Source organism: Aulonocara stuartgranti, assembly GCF_965226115.1.
Source record: "Aulonocara stuartgranti genome assembly, chromosome: 22".
Taxonomy (NCBI): Eukaryota; Metazoa; Chordata; class Actinopteri; order Cichliformes; family Cichlidae; genus Aulonocara; species Aulonocara stuartgranti.
Genome location: NC_138957.1, coordinates 5,199,873 through 5,217,266, shown reverse-complemented (window position 1 = coordinate 5,217,266; position 17,394 = coordinate 5,199,873). Strand labels below are relative to the sequence as shown.

At 41.5% G+C, this 17,394-nt stretch overlaps 1 protein-coding gene across 2 annotated transcripts in view; it reads left to right on the top strand.

The window, feature by feature from the left end:
- The window catches only part of LOC309699155 (uncharacterized protein), a 104,657-nt gene that overhangs the window by 47,088 nt on the left and 40,175 nt on the right, over window positions 1-17,394 (top strand). Inside the window, exons 2-4 of one of the 2 annotated variants that reach the window (XR_014274257.1) lie at window positions 3,950-4,040; window positions 10,154-10,206; window positions 14,313-14,366. Coding sequence is in view for 1 of the 2 variants with exons in the window: in XM_082522038.1 (XP_082378164.1) it covers window positions 3,950-4,040; window positions 10,154-10,206 (144 nt within the window). In the remaining variant the exon portion in view is untranslated. Of the gene's footprint in view, window positions 1-3,949; window positions 4,041-10,153; window positions 10,207-14,312; window positions 14,367-17,394 lie in introns of those variants that run through there. The other variant, XM_082522038.1, reaches the window with a different exon arrangement.

The following is a 17,394-nucleotide window of genomic DNA, read 5'->3' as shown; positions in this document are numbered from 1 at the left end:
CCCATTGGTGACATCACCCATGTTTGGAAACCAGAATAAAGATGGATGTACCTTCCAGGTTTAAAAAGTGAAGCCAATGTGAGACTGACTTAAATGTAAATGGGCGCCAGGGCGCAATCACTGTTGTTGCGAAACAACTTTCAGTCCTATGGAAACCTATAGGAAAACAGCCCTTGGTGCTAACCAGAGTTATCAATTTCCTGATGATTTTATGGGGTTGGTCACTAATTGGGGGCATATTAAATAAAAACACCATGCTCATTCTTTAAATTTCAGTCATTTTGTGTGTCAGAAAGGAGAATGACTCAGCAGTATGGCTACATGACATGTCAATCACAATGAATTAGCTAGTAAGCATATTCAGACCCGTAGTCAAAGGAGCTTGCAAAGAAAAGCGTCCGGACTTCAAGTTACTTGAAGACGTTTCACCTCTCACCCGAGAAGCTTCTTCAGTTCTAAGGTCAAATGGTGGAGAGTCCTAGATATAAACCTAGTGGGAGTATCCCCCCACAGGGGGACAAAAGGACCCCCTGATGATCCTCTAATCGCCCGAGCCAAGGTGTGAAACTGGGTGTGGGTCCCAATCAGCCAGAGTTTCGGGTGAGTTCATTGTGAAACCTGGCCCCACCTTATCATGCGAAATGATAAGGTGGGCCCACCTTATCATGCGAAATGATAAGGTGGGCCCACCTTATCATGCGAAATGATAAGGTGGGGCCAGGTTTCACAATGAACTCACCCGAAACTCTGGCTGATTGGGACCCACACCCAGTTTCACACCTTGGCTCGGGCGATTAGAGGATCATCAGGGGGTCCTTTTGTCCCTCTGTGGGGGGATACTCCCACTAGGTTTATATCTAGGACTCTCCACCATTTGACCTTAGAACTGAAGAAGCTTCTCGGATGAGAGGTGAAACGTCTTCAAGTAACTTAAAGTCCAGACGCTTTTCTTTGCAAGCTCCTTTGACTACGATGAATGAGAACCTTCACAGACATATTCAGACCCCACTTTACTTGACACACCTGGCTTCAAAACACCAAAATAGGAGTATTTTTTTATGCTATGTTAAAAACTTTTGAATGTAGCATTTGTGCCATTGTGATTTTTGTAGCCTATTTAGATAAAAGAATGATATGCTAAGTTATAGCTAATGCTAATACGTGTGACTAGCTACACGCTTCTTATAGTGTCAGTTAGCACAACTAATCACAAAGCTAGTCATATTTGTCAGGTAAAAAAAAGCATCCATGTATTTAATAACGGAGACCTAAGCGTTGATACAGTTAAACCAGTGAGTTTTGTAAGATACAGTCATTAATGAGGCTGAAAAGCTTGAAAAAAGTAGGTTACATTTGCTTCTTGAACTTGTGCCTTTTCTTCATTATGCTGTTAACTTTGTAAGCTCAGCATCATTTCATTTAAGCAGGACCTTGCTGTGACTTGCATTTTCATATGTAATAATATGGATTGAGGTAACCTAAGAAATGGTTGAAACACATTTGTTTTTGTTTGAAAAAGCTGTTTTAAAATGAAAACATAATCTTGGATGTAGCCACAGTAAAAATTTATCTGGCTCCATTGTAAATACTTTCTGCTTCTCGTTGGCAGCACACAAACTACAAAACACTCAAGAAATTATATGTTGGAAATTATATGAACTGTTTCTATTTCATGTGAAATGATGCTAAAATAAACTCATCTGTTGTCTGCTTAAAGTGTATGCAAGCTGTTGCCCACAGTCAGACAAACATTTGTGACCAAAGAATCTTCACTCATTGCCATACAACATGTTCCAACCACTCCAACACACTCTGCTCTAGCATATTGCATCACATCAGGTTCAGTAGCTTCTCGTTAAACTTTCATTCATATCATATAAATAATTTATGCAAGCAACAATCGTTTTGAGGACCTTTTGTCTTTTGACCTTTTGTCTTTGCATGAAGTACTATGTAATAGATTTAGCTTTTGTTCTGTTTGGTTTTGTGTTTGATCAGACTCTGAATTTTCACACACCCAGTACTGATGGAGTTTGGAACAGAGCAGCAGGTCTGAAGGATAATCCTGGCCCTCACAACACTGTTGTACTATTTGTTCACTTTTCTCTACTAAAAGCATAAATGTTTGAAAAATCTTGAGAGCTGAAAAACTGAAACCTTAAACATGGTTCCAACCCCAGAACTAGTCTTGAAGTCAGTCTTGGTTTTGACTTTATGGTTCTTTTTTAGTTTGGTTCTTGTTACTTTTCATTTAAACTTATTCTTACTTGTGTCAGGTAACGGCTGTATGCAAGCAGGAAAAGGACCCAAAGTGCAGACTCCTCGACAGGCAAAAGTGTTCTTCAAAACTCAGCTTTAATGCTGGATGGCAAAACGTAACAAAACCCGAGAAGGAAGGAAGGCAGGCAGGCATTCCCTGTTACTCATCAGGGAATGAGTAACAGGAGGGAAACACAGCTGGGGCAAATCAGGCCTAACGAAACAGGGGACGCAAAACCAGATACATTAACATAAGACATGGACCTTCAAAATAAAACAGGAAACATAACACAGACTGAACTTACAGACACAGACTCACAGGCAGGCACTACAACAGAGGGAACAGAGACGCGGGACCAGTATAAATGACTGTTTGTTCGTTGTTGTGTTGTACTCTCTCTGCCTTTCTACTTCTCTCTATGTTTTCACGTGATTCCTGAATTTGTTTGACTGTTTTTACCTTTTTTTTTTTCGATTTATGCTTTAGACTTTTAACTGCCAAATAAAAGTCTTGCTTTTGTTTTTTAGCTCTGTCTTGCATTTGGATCCTAACTTGCTACACTCCTTAACATGACACCATAAACAGCATAAAAGTTGAATATTGCAGCGGTCTGTGGTGAGAGCTATTTATCTACTGCCTTCTATTGGACAGGAAGATTTTCCCCCCTGGTGGCCAATAAATAGAATGCTGGTTCAACACATTTCTGCATTGGCTTTACTTCTCAGATCTGAAAGTTGCATCTGTGTTTTTATATTGGTTATGTTGATAAATTGTATCAAAAAGGTTGCACTTCAATAACCATGTGTACATTGTTGCAGTTATCTTGAAAATGCTTGCTCTTCTTTTTTTAATACCTATTTTTAATGAACTGCCAGTTGGACCATTTGTCTCAGATCTGTGCATGGATTATTTTCATCTCTGCTAATCTGAAGTAATTGAGAAAATAATCCATTAATCTGTGAGAATTTTAGCAGCCATGAATTTGAGAAAGGTGCAGTAGAGTAGAGCTCTTGCAATAAAATGTATTGTGCTCAGCTTCTTAAGTGCTTCTTTTGGTAACTTTACTGCATTGGTTTCAAGAAATTTAAATCCATGGGTATGCATGGTAAAAGTCAATGCCAAAAACATGGTAATAATGGATTAAGTGGTGGATTTTCTTTTTAACAAAAGCTGAAAAGTAGTATCTACTGCCATCAGACCAACAATTCGTCTCCATTTCTCATTGTCTGGGTTAAATCAGTCTAAGCAGAGACACCAAGGTTAAATGTGACCTACAGAGAAAACCCCCCCGCCAGTTTTAAACATGTTTCCCCCCGGCACCTTCTTCACCTCTCAAAGTTTTCAACTTCTCATTAGATAAACAAATAATTATAGTTTATGTAGTTGCAAATTCTTTAAACCCTGACCTTTGCTGTCATGTTTCTTTTCTTTGCTTTAAATAGCTGCATCTCTGCTATCAGCTCTGCAGCAAAAAGTTGTGCTGTGTAAAACAGGACAGCAAAATCTGGAGAAGGATAGGAATGGAAAAAAAGTCCAGTATAAATAAAGAGACAAGCGAGAAAGAGGTGGGAGGGATGGGAACGGAAAGAAGGATGAGGTAAGCCCTATGGGAGAGGAGCGCTGAGTTGCTAAACCTCTCCAACTCCTCCTCGTTTTTTGCCTCAATCGGTCTCTTTCGTCTCTTTCCAGGGTGAGACGATACGAGGCAAGATTAACAAAAAGAGGATCAAGCGTTAAGGGGGAAGGAGTGACATCAGCGGTGACATCAGAAGGGAGAAAGGTCAGAGGTTAAGCAGATGATGGCTTGTTTTTGCAGAAAGGACAAGAGTTGATGCCTTTGGAATTTATCTAAGGTGAAGACCTGTGAGGCGAGGCGTTCTGCTTCGTTTGTTTTGACCTGAACTCATGGGTCATGCGTGGGTGTCCACAAGCCAGCCCATCGGGTACTTCCCCAGGGGGGGAAGGCGATTTTAGATGAACTTTAACCTCCCTCCGCCCTGCTGTTACCCCCCTTTTGCTTCAATTTGAGTTTATACACCCTCGGGCCTGCTTGTATCCCATGGTGTGTGAGTTTTTTTGGGATGGAGTCAGCTCGTCTGTAAACTATGTCTGACCCTGTGTGTCTGGAGGGTTCTCCCTGTGCAAACTGACACACACAGACACACACACATTCATATTCTCACTGAAGAATGTGTCTTTAGTGGGGTACACATTGCATGAAGCATGATGTGATGACTTGCTTCTCACTGAAAGGCGTCTTTATTTGTTCCCATAGCTTCCCGTCATCTCATGTGACACACACAGAATGATACGGACAGTGTGAAAAGCACTGGTTGTGCATACAATAGCAATTTACATTGCACATGCTTTTGAATCACTGCACAATTTCCACTAAATCACGAGCAGATTATAATGACTCAGATAATCTGGATGCAAACTTGGCACAGGCCCAACCAGCACACAGACTTTGTCCACACTGTAACACAAAGTAACATGTATTACTTTATACTGATGTTCTATAAATGTCATCAACAGCACAATACATAGAGACTTAAGGAGTCAAACACACAGTTAAATGCAAAATGTCCAGCAGAGAAAAGGCCCTACTTAAAGCACTGACTTTCTTCTTGCATGGAGAAAAATAATTGATCAAGTCATTAAGTCTGCCAGACGGTTCTGATTCAGTGGCCGCAAGTGACAGGCTGTTCACGCATCTCTGTGCTCTCCTTAGTTTATTCCTTACATCCCATTTGCAACAAGGACTGTTCTCCTTGGCGGGTGCTGACAGGAAGCATCAAATAGTCTCAACAGTATACAGAAAGTGTTGAATATAATTAACATTCAAGGTAGTGCTAACACTGCTGCTTCACCACCATCGCTCGTCTCGATGATCCACCACCTAATATTTTTGGCTGGCCTGAACCTTTATGTGTATTGGCACCACCAGGCGTCTCTCAGGGCTGTTGTTAGTAAAGAATAAAGTACTTTCCACAGCCAAAGAGTAGACAGTTGAAAGTCTTTAAAGGTTTATTTCCAATGAGTGTTGAGCAGTGATGGACTGTGGGGAAAATGGGTGCGTCCCAAACACTACTGGTAAACCTAGGTGGCGACTGTAGAGAGGGAAAGAGACAGTTAGGTATAGCTGGACTAAGTTTGTCCAATAGAATAGAATAGCCCTTTATGGTCATTGTACATGCCTTTACCAATAAAGGCAGCTTATGTAGGAGAGAGGTGTGTTAGGGTTTATGAGAGAAATCATCATAAATCTTCCAAATTCCGAACATGTTTTAATGACCACTAAATCAATGATTTTAACTTTCCACAATAATTAAATGCAACAAAACACAACTTTCATCTTTTTGTGTATTTTGAAAATGGGTTTTTTTGGAGACGTGGAATGCAAATGTGCCTGTCGCTAAAACACCTCTGGTCAGCTTCTGTTGTTTAAGGCTGTAAATAAATATGAAACACGAAAACATTCAGACATTTTTCATAGTGCATGTTTGAGGTATATTACTTAGAGGATAGAAGGTGGACATGCGGTGTGAGCAATTAGGTATCCACGGAGAATGGGCAGGCTGGAGTCGATTAATCCACTGGACTGTGAGGGTGACAAAGGTTTGAGACCAGCTGTGAGCTCCTGACTCATCCAGTGTACACGGTGATTTTCTCAAGAACAGGTAACAAGCTTCAGGCTTTAACCTGGGGTTAAAGGCAGAAACACAGGGAAGCCAACTCAACACTGAGTGAGCCAATTCACCATCACTGTGAATGTGACAAATTGGCAGAGAATAAAAGACACAGCTGGTCCTTAAATACACAGTCTGAATGGTAGTGATGTGCGACATCACTGATTTCCTTTCCGATCCGATACCAAGTAAAACTCAGAGTGGTATCGACAATACTGATCCGATACCGATACTCTGTACAAAAACTTAATGTTTCATTGTATTTCATAATCCATCCATCCATTCGCTTCCGCTTATCCTTTTCAGGGTCGCGGGGGGCGCTGGAGCCTATCCCAGCTGTCATAGGGCGAGAGGCGGGGTACACCCTGGACAGGTCGCCAGTCTGTCGCAGGGCCAACACACAGGGACAGACAACCATTCGTGCTCACATTCACTCGCACATTCACACCTAATGGCAATTTGGATTTTCCAATTAACCTATCCCCACAAGCTGCATGTCTTTGGACGGTGGGAGGAAGCCGGAGTACCCGGAGTGAACCCACGCAAACACGGGGAGAACATGCAAACTCCACACAGAAAGACCCCGGCCTGATGTTGGAATTGAACTCAGGACCTTCTTGCTGTGCGGCAACAGTGCTAACCACCGTGCCACCGTGCTGCCCTGTATTTCATAATACAATATATAATTGTATTATATAATCGTAATAATATAGCTTCATAATGATTACAGGGCATCAGACTACTTGTTCATATTGCTTAATAATGTAGAATTATCATGTATTATCACGTGTCACTGTGGTTCGGGGATTGGGAAGCTCATCTGTAACCGGAAGGTTGCCGGTTTGATCCCCCAGCTTTCTCTGTCCTGGTCGTTGTGTCCTTGGGCAAGACACTTCACCTACCGCCTACTGGTGTTGGCCAGAGGGGCCGATGGCGCGATAGTGTGTGAATGTGAGAGTGAATGAATAGTGGAATTGTAAAGTGCTTTGGGTGCCTAGAAAAGCGCTATATAAGTGCAAGCCATTATTATTATTATCATTAGAAATAAAAAAAATGAAGTTGTGCGCTATTTGAACACGTTGCCTGCCTGCAGCACTAAAGGACTCTGCAAGAGACGTCTGTCTCCCCTAGCAGCACCTGTCCCTCTCCTCCTCTTCAGTTCGCCTCAACATAAGCTTGTCATATTCTGTGATATGATTTACTCTGAGGTGTTTGACTAGGTTAGTGGTGTTGGCACAGCACCTCAGTGTCTTGCCACATGTATTGCAAACTACATCTCGGCCGTTTGTGGAGGTAAAATACGTCCTCACATGACTCCATTTACACTCAGCCATTGTTGTGAGTGCGCATGCCAGGGGCTGACACATTTATACAGCCTTATTTTGCATATGACTGTGAAAGGCGTAAGAGGAAGTAGTTCCTTCCAACTTAGACTATCCGAAAGATATAGTTTCTTTCTACGGTGTTCCTGTTAATGAAAAACTACAAATTTAGCCCAAAGTACTAAAATATCGATATTTTAATATGAGAATCGATTCTAGAACATAAATTACTGGAAGAATCGATATTTCAATATCAATCTGTGCAGGCTCTTTCTGGCCTACTATGTTGCTGATGAAGTCAGAGTACTGTTGCTTGATAAAGCACTTTATTTTCTGATAGTTTTAAAGTTGTTACCCACCCACACCTGCACAAAACCCTGTGGGAAGGCCCTGTATGTAACCCAATGAGAAGGCTGCAGCCTGTCTGCTTTCACTGCTTTGTGCATGCATTTTTGTGTGTGTGTGTGCGTAGCTGCAAAAACCTGCAGCTCTGACATAGACAGAACAGAAAAACAGACGAGACGGTCGGGGTGTAACCTGGTCGCTACATTTGTATAAGTGAACAAGGAGGTGTTTTTATAAAGTCGCGTCTGTTAAAACAAACCAGACAAATGTAGATATTCTTCACAGGCCTCCACTGCTGTGTACGCGCAGAAAAACAATGCTCTGAACTAAGTTTTTAGTTACCTCAAGGGTTTCTCTGAGAAAAACTTCCAGGTACTTTGGATGGAAAAGGGTGCAGTCCACCTGGGAACTTGAGATGGAAGCATCCAGGTCATCACAGGAGCCAGGACTGTGGCACTGGCACCACTGCTGACATGCAATGCTTTGCCAGTCATCTAAGTATGCCTTTTTCTATAGACTGTCTATGCTGCCTTCATTTTGATTGCCAGACAGTTATATTCAGCTTTTAGCCTACATCCTTATGATTTTTGATTTGACGAGCATGGTTACAGTTTGACTCCAGTGTCTGGCCGGGGCCTTTCTGTGTGGAATTTGCATGTTCTTCTACCGTGTGCATGGGTTCTCTCCGGGTACTCCCCTTTTCTTCCCTCAGTTCAAACACTTAGCGGGGTTAGGTTAATTGGTCATTCTAAATGAATGTGAGTGTCAATGGTTGTTTGTCTCTTTGTTAGCCCTGCTTCAGATTACCACGCCTCTCGCTGGGATGGGCTCCAAGACCCACTCCCCCCCACAAGGCCAAGGGCTACCATTGGTTTTAGAGCCCAAAGCATACACCTGCATCGCCCAAGTAGTAATCAGTCCATGATTAAATTTACTCACATGAGATTGTACATCTGTAAAATCATCTTTTTTTCCGTTTACAAGCCAGAAAACACTGTGTAATTAAGGTGATTCATGTTGGTTTACTGCGACGATGAGCTTCATTATAAAAAAAAAAGTATATGATGACAAACACGAGGGCCTGCAGCGGCTGACTGTAATATTTCATGTAATTCATGGAATGTGTAAAACGAGTTTCATTGCCGTATTGAGAATAACATCTAATGGTACGTGGTGTTTTTGGCTTGTGCTAATCACTGTGTTTGTTAATAGTCTCCTTAGAGGAAGGCACATTTCTCTCCCAGTCCCTAATGCAATAAAAGGCTCTTAGCAGCTCCTTCAAATGCATCGGGACTGTGCTTGTCCCTATTTCCTTTTGTATGTCATTAATTTCCATATTTAATTAGCTCGGCTCATTAAACGGCATGCACGCAGGAATGTATGCAGGAATAATTGCATGCAGAGTTATAGACACAAATTATCCATAATGTTCTTGTGTGAGTTGTGACAGAAGATGTAGGCCTTGTTGATTAGTCCACTCTAATGGACATGGCACTTGATTTGTTTGTCTTGTCTGTGTGTGTGTGTTTGTGTGTGTGAGTGAGAGAATACGAGTATGGATATGGGTAAAAGTGACTCTACCCTTGGGTGCTTTGGTGTGCATGTTGTTAACATGTATGTATGTATCATGTGTGCGTCCGCTTGTGTGTGTGTGTGTGTGTATTTGTGCCAATCTAGCCGTCAAGTCAAAACCATGTTAAAGAGTGAAATTACCCATCAGCTCTAGTAAAAGCATGGCTGACAACCTCTAATCACGGTCACGAAGAAAAACAAATCATTGTCGCATGTGGGCAGGCGCACATGCATGCACCCCTGGCCAGGACAATGATACTGGATGACCCAACCACCCTCCCACCTCAAACACAAACACACACACATGCACACAAAGATCCTTTTTTCTTCCCTCTCTTTGGGTCATTTTTTAAGTGATACCAAAGAGAGTAACTTTGCCACATCGCCACAAACGAATGAAGGATTCTCCCCGGGCACGCTGTCACCCACTCAAATATATGTTTACAGCTTTTACAACAAGATATTCAGAGAAGGAATATAGGTGATTTTTAATCATGTACCACCATGGAGAGACATGCATGAATGACTCTGACATTTACAATTAGCTGTTGTCAGTGGCCAAAGGCAGTAGTGCAATTTAGTAGGTGCACATTACTGTCGCAAATGGAAGTGACAACAATTTGATATGTTATTTGAAAGTGGCGTGATAGCGAATTGTATTTGACCCTGTTTAAGTGGGCTCACTCTTGATAGGCGAACGCCCTTTATTCAAAAGAGATAATTGGTTTTGCAAAATGTTGTTCACGCAGACGCTGAAAGACTTTTTTTTCTTTTCGTTTTTTTTAATCCATGTTTGGAGGCAAAGTAGCGGGCGCTGATTAACCTTGTCATAGCTGCTGACATCTCACGACCACGCAGCTCTTAGATTCAGCGCACTCTCCTGCATCAAATGGCTTTCCCCCCCTGCGTGCCAAGGATAAGTGTTAAATTTGTGTTTTTCTTTATCATTGTTCTTCCCTTAACAGATGCTTTCACAGTGGAGACAATATTCTTCCAAGCGGGGCTGGGGAGTGCGAGGGTAAGTTTCTGAACCAGAACTTCTGAGGCAGCGATAGTTTATGACTCAGGAGGTTGAGTGAGAAGCAGGGAGCACAGTTGGGAATGGCACGGGTGGGGGGTGCAGTGGGGGTGGGGATCGGCCATTCTGGTCTCTTTGGTCTCCTTGCTGTGGTTTCTTCCCATTTGGCTTGCAGACAAGTGTATTGTGCATGGGGCCTCTCTGATGTGGTGCTGTGATGATGAGTAAGCACACATATGATGAAGTGGGTATGTGTGTGGTATCCAGAGCTCTGCCTGACACATGGCCATGAGGAAATGGAGAGACAGGATTAAAAAGCGAGGGGGGGGGGGGGGGTGATGGAATATATATCACACAGCTTTTTACAGGCCAGACATTTCTCTCCATCTAATTAGAGGACAGTTGTGGGTTCTCCCAGTTACGTAACTTCTGAAGATTTCCTGGTGGAAAAGTCATATGTTTAACATGACACATCTGGGTAAATTATTCAGAGATTTTGGAGGATGGACTCACTTCAACTTTACCCAGGTTTTCTGTTCTTATTTGCTTTAATCATATTGAAGATAGACATAGGCCACAGGAAAACAACAGTCCCTTTTTCAAAGGCTTCACGAGTCTGTCAGCCAAAGTGTAATTTTCTCATATGAAATTGTTTCACTTTTAAATCTTCCATACATTTAGAACAGCTTTGGACAGCAGCACAGTACATTGTTTTGTTTCGATTGTTAATCAGTCTTCACTACATTTCACATTACACTACTGAGTAGCGCCTACAGTGCTGTGAAAAAGTATTTGCCCCCTTCTTGATTTCTTATTGCTTTGCATACTGTTTCAGATCATCAAAGAAATTTTAATATTAGAGAAAGATAACTTGAGTAAATAAAAAATGCAGTTTTTAAATGATGATTTAATTTATTAAAGGGGAAAAGTTATCCAAACCTACCCAGTTCTGTGTGAAAAAGAAATTGCCCCTCAAAACTTAAAAACTGGTTGTGGCACCCTTGACAGCAAGAACTGCAATAAAGTGTTTTATGATAATGAGTCAGAGAATTTTGGCTAACCTGTTTCATGTCATGCCAAAGCATCTCAGTCTGACTGAAGTCCCAACTTTGACTTGTCAACTTTTAGCCATTCAGATGAAGACTTGCTGGTGCGTTTTATATCATTTCCTGCTTCATAAACCAAGTGTGCTCATAATTAAGAAGACAATCTGATGGCAGGACATTCTTCTTTGGGATTTTCTGGTAGAGAGCATAATTCATGATTCCATCAGAAAGTTGTTCAGGTCCTGAAGCAGCAAAGCAGCCGTGAACCATCTTCATGTTTGACCGTTGGTGTGAGGATCTTTTTTGTGAAATGCTGTGTTAGTTTGGTGCCAGATGTAACAGGACTCAAACCTTTTAAAACTTTTCTCTCAGCAGTCTACAGAAAATTCTCCCAAAAGTTTTGAGGGTCATCAAGGTAAATTAATGTTTTTAGGTAAATATGAGATGAGCCTTGTATTCTTCTTGGTCAGCAGTGGTTTTCTCCTTGAAACTTTCCCATGGATGCTATCTTTGACCACTCTCTTTCTTATTGTTGAGCCATGAACTTTGATCTCAACTGAAACAAGTGAGGAGTACTCTTGGTAAACTGGCCACTACTGGGAGGTTGACCACTGTTCCAAGTTTTCTCCATTTGGCTTTTACCGTAGTTTTGTGAATAAAAGCCTTAGAAATGACTTTGTAACCCTTTCCAGACTGACAGATGTCGATGTCTTTGTTTCTCAGCTGTTGTTCAGTTTCTGTAGATCGTAGTATGACGTGTTGCTTTTTAAAATCTACAGACTAAGACTACTTCTTAGCCAGAAAGGTTTTATTTAAGTGATTTATAGATAGATTATATATGGCAGTTCTGTCAAGTCTTAGTGTGGCTTAATTAAATTCAGCTTTCCAAAACATGTGGTTAATCACAGTTAATTCATCATTTAACAATGGAGGTAATCGGTTTTTCACAGCCAGTTAGATTCGGATAGTTTTTTTATTCTAATAAATGAACTCTGAAACTCTGATCTGAAACATGTAAGTATAACAAATATACAAAAAATAAGAATCAAGAATGGGGGAAAATATTTTTAAGAGCACTGTGTAAGGTGGCTCTTCCAATCTGTTAAATACTCCCAGTTTGTTACACAGATTTACTGACTCAAGCTTAACTCACCTATTTTCAGGTCGTGATGATATCACTGTTTCATCATCAGGGTTATGTCTCAGCTAATGAGTCATATAAAGCATCAGAGAACGTGCTTCAAAATTTACTTTATCTGTTTCCCACACAGACCTGAGCTGTGTGGCTGCCCAGGTTTGTTTGTTTTTCCTTTTTATCATTTCTCCTCTTTCATACAACTGAAAGAATCATCATGGCATCACGCAGCTTTGTAATGGACAGTCATTCACAGTTTGGAAGTTCAGTTCACTGGAAAGCAGCCAGGTAGCCCCTACTGATTGGCTCACTGGCAGCATTTCTGGTTTTACAGTAGTTGGTCTAATCTATGTGTTTCTCTATAAAGGATTGTGCCCTGTGGTGGGTAAAGACCCCAGAACCAAAATATAAAACTGCTAATTTTATAAATGCCTATAAATGTTTTAAAAATTTAAAGCAGTTGAATGAGGATGGATTTTTTCCAGTCAATGGATTTTTCACAACTTGGCAACACAAAAGCTATTTTTAATTAATGGCCTATATCTTGGCTAACAGTAATTAGTAAGTTATTATTGTCAGAGTTCCCTCAATCAAAAAACACATGAAAGATTAAGACAAGAATGCTTCATTTCCCAGATTAAGTGCTAATAGATACATTGGCAGCTCTGCTATCATTATGCTGTCATACTGACAGTGTTACCATAGTGAATTTTTGGGGTCCAGTTGGTATGGTCATCATGCAAGTAAATATGCTAGTCAACAGTCAAGCTGTGACTGTATCTTATTAGTTTTAGAAGTATCAGCCATAAACACAATGTCTCAAGCCCTGAAAATGACCCCATATGCCAATTGGTGTTATCATGACCTTTTTTTTATTGTCACCTTTATACAGTGCAGAACACAGCATTCTAGCAAATTAATTTTTGGAAGCCCGTTTTTGCCTCTGAAAAAAAAAAGCATCCATAACTTGAAATTTCGACTTATTAACTCAAAATTCTGACTTACTGTCTCGAAATTTTGACTTATTAACTTGAAATGTTGAGAAAAGTAACTCAAAATTCCTAGTTAGCTCTGACAATCAGTAATCTATATGGAATGCGCACTGAAAACCGAATCGCAACAAACTTCGAGAGTATGTTTGCTGATAGTAACGCCATGTGATTCAGCTAATAACACAAGGATTTCATCATTTGTGAAGCCGTGCTGAAAATAATCAGCAATTTGTGCATTCAAGACTGGCTGTAATACCGGTAGCTTAGCTGTAGCATTTGTAGCTGAGGGCTTCAGCTTCCAGGTAACAAGGAAATGGCGTCACTCACGTAGATTACTGATTGGCAGCGCTAACTCAAAACTTGAGTTATTAATTCAAAATTTTAAAAATTAAGTCAAAAATTTTTGAGTTAATAACTTGAAATTTTGAGTTATGGATACTTTTTTATTTTTTTAGTTGCAGAAAGGGGTTTCCATATGTATTTAATGTTGTAAAGCAAGTGTTTTTATCCAAACCATAATCTTTTCCTAATCCTAGTACCGGTAAGTCATAATGTCATACAGTACAAATAGTCATCTCATGGTAACCTCAGAAGCCACACCCACTCACAAATCAAACATGTTGTTTACAAGCAGCAGCCAATCAGAAGACGGTGGGCTTAAAGGGACGGGGAGGGGAATGGTAGCTAGATCAAAGGTCAGTAAAAATAAATAAGGATTATTTTGAACTTTATATTATTCATGTCTAGTTTAGTAAAAATCAAAGAATTCAAAAATGGAAAATACTGAGTCTTTACGTTAATGCCAATGCACACTGAACATAAAGTATCTTCTCACTGAAATATATACAGACGCTGCAGATAAGGTGTTAGTAGCACATACGCACATATAAATGGCTTCAGAAATGCCAATCCGCGCCACACTTTTCTTTACAGAGCGAAACAACAGTCATTAGAAGATGTAATGGATTAGCCACGGGTAGAGTGAAGGGAGACAGAAAAGAGAGGGAAGAGCAGACAAACCAAGATCGAAATGATGGAGATTGGCAGTTGGGTAAAATGGATTGGATAGACCGCTCTACGGATGAGGAGACAAGACGGAGAGCTGATGCCTACCGCCACAGCGAGAGATAATGGAAACTGATTACAGAAAAAATCAACAAGGTTTCTCTCATTCCAGGAGTACTGCTCGAAAACGTGCTGTTAATATGATTGGTGAGGCCCCAGATCCTAGTTAAAACTGATTGTCACTGCATTTGATCCACAGCATCAACAAGTTCTAAATATGGAAAAGGAGAAAAAAACCCCACAAGGTGACAGAGGATAAAACTGAAAACTGTGAGCTGGAGAAGTGGGGTGAGAGGAATTGCAGTTGTTTTTTGGAGTTCTCTGTGCTTCCGTGCGGCCTTCTCGTCAAAAACAGCTCTTGTGTTTATGCAGCGCATACCCTGGCTTATGTTCATCTGAGGGAGTCGAGGAGCTGCAGGAGACAAACAGGATGTCTGTGGGAGGACAGATGAGAGAGGGTAAATCTGACGAGGAAGTTTGTGTATGTGTGTGTGTGTTAATCCCAGGAAGGGCTTCCTCTGAATCTGAGCTGCTTGGGAGCTCTGTGGGAGTTCCAGACGTTGACACGAGAAAAAGCAGGGGAAGAGAGTAAGAAGAAAAGAGAGAGAGAGAGAGAGGTACAAGAGAGTGAGAAGGATCAAGGAGAGAAGCACTGCTGAATCCAACTTCTAAAGCACACACACACACACACACACACACACACACACACACACACACACACATACACACATGCACACACACGCACACAACACGTGGGGGAAACCCACCCACACAGAGGGAGTTGCAATAACGGCAGTGGTGTTGGTGTCATTACGAGCTGATGACGATGAGCATTAGACCCACCTCATCGACTCGCAGCCTGAATCAACTCAAAAGCTTTTTCCTCAATCAAGAGCTACTCATAACCTCTGACTGAACAAACATGCCATCTGACCCGAAGCGGACGGTTAGCGCAATCAACCCTCAGTGTTTGTTTTTGTGCCAGGTGGGCGGAGCTTGTGGCCGGACACCAAAATTACAGATCAAAACAGCTCTTATGTCAGTTTCAAGCAGTGCAAAGTATGACAGCGCTGGGTTAATTAGACCCAAATGACGAACACTCAGATGATCCCTGAAGGTAAAGGTAAAGTAAACATTGGTGACACTTCTTTTGGTAAATCTCAGAAAATGTGCATGAATTGCTGTGATCATCCAAAGAGATTAATACAATTCAATTTAATTCGATTTAGTTGTATTTATATGGCTCCAAACCACAAAAACAGTCGCCTCAAGGTTCTTTATATTGTAAAGTAAAGACCGAACAATATTAGAGAGAAAAGCAAAACAGTCAGATGACCTTCTATGAGCCAGCACTCTGTGACAGTGGGAAGGAAAAACTCCCTTTTAACACGAAGAAACCTCCAGCAGAACCAGGCTCAGTGCAGCCATCTGCTGGGACGAGTCGGGGTTGAGGTGAGGATTCACTAATAATAAGTAATGAGATGCAGAGTGGTAGAGCAGGTCAACTACTAACCGGAAGGTTGATGGTTCGATCCCAGTCTGCCCCCTTGTCCTTGGGCAAGATACTAACCCCATGTTGCTCCATCGGAGTATAAATGCGTGTGAATGTTAGATAGCAAGTACTTAAAAACAGCATAGTGTGAATGAGTGAATGTACAAGTCGTGTAGATAGAGATCGAGCAGTAAAGCACAATATAAGAACCAGTCCAGTCCATAAACACATAGAGAGTAAAGAAGAAAAACTCTTAGGGGAGGGGAAGGTTCAGGTCTCCATCGTCTTGGCTTGGGCTGAACTAAAACAACATAATAGATAACGACGGATGTTATGGTAATGTATTTACTTTGTTTGTAACAAGACAAAACAAGGTCTTGATAGGATCTTCAAATTAATGCAGGAAACAAACATTTACAGAATTTAACTCTGATTTTACCTGCAGGCTTTTGTGCAGTTATGTTTGCGTTACCCAAACCATGGTATTCTAGCAACTTATAAAATATGGCAATCTCTTTGATAACAACTGAGAAAGTATACTAGCCTTAAAAAAAACCCCTCTTCACCTGTCAGTGATTTTAATGTTGTGACTGACTGGTGTCAATTTTATACCATACGTGAATCCATTATGCTCCAGTGACACTAAGTGTGCGCTCAGAGAAGGCATTTAAAATGCAGGTATTCCTGAAGATATCATCGGAGCGCCCAAAGACACGGCCTTAGTACTGTTATCTTAGCTTACCACACGCTGTGTGTGGCTGGGATACTTTCAGAAAATTAAAAAAAAAAAACAACATCTTTCCAGCTAACAGTTATGGTGCCCTTGAAATCGTAAAAGGCCGTTCTGAGACAAATTAGCAGTTGCAGTCATTCCGCTGGAACCCCTGCTGTGCCAGTCAGCAGTGCTCCCCTCTGATTTAAGATTATGAGCCTTCAGTGCTCAGCCGCATTCACATGACAACTCTCTCCATTCACATGCTTTATGGAATCATCACTGTCGCCGCCCAGCAAATGAGTGCAGCAATAGTTAGGACAAATGCCACAGCAGAATGGCCCCGCGAAACAATGCTTTTGAATATTTCATCACTCTGGAAAACCAGATTAAAGCCAGGGGGGGGGGGGGAGATGACAGCACTTTCCCAAAGCTGTGTGGGTGTTGCAGGGCTGTACCTCGCAGGGAGGTACCGGGATTTAGCAGCAGAAGCGCAGAAGCGTTGCTGTGGCTGATGGGTTGTTTGTGTTGCAGGGTGCAGTTTCCTCAGCGCAGCGAGGTCTGGCTGCCAGAGAGGCTGCGGAGTGCACTGGCTGTGGCCTCTGCTGACTGGCTTTCCACACAGCATCTGTGGAGGCAGAGATAAGCGGTGACACACACACACGTGCACACAAAGTGCGCACACATTCTGTTCGAATTCTGACGTCATGAGTGGATTTTGTGGGCCTGTGCGAGTGTGTGATGTT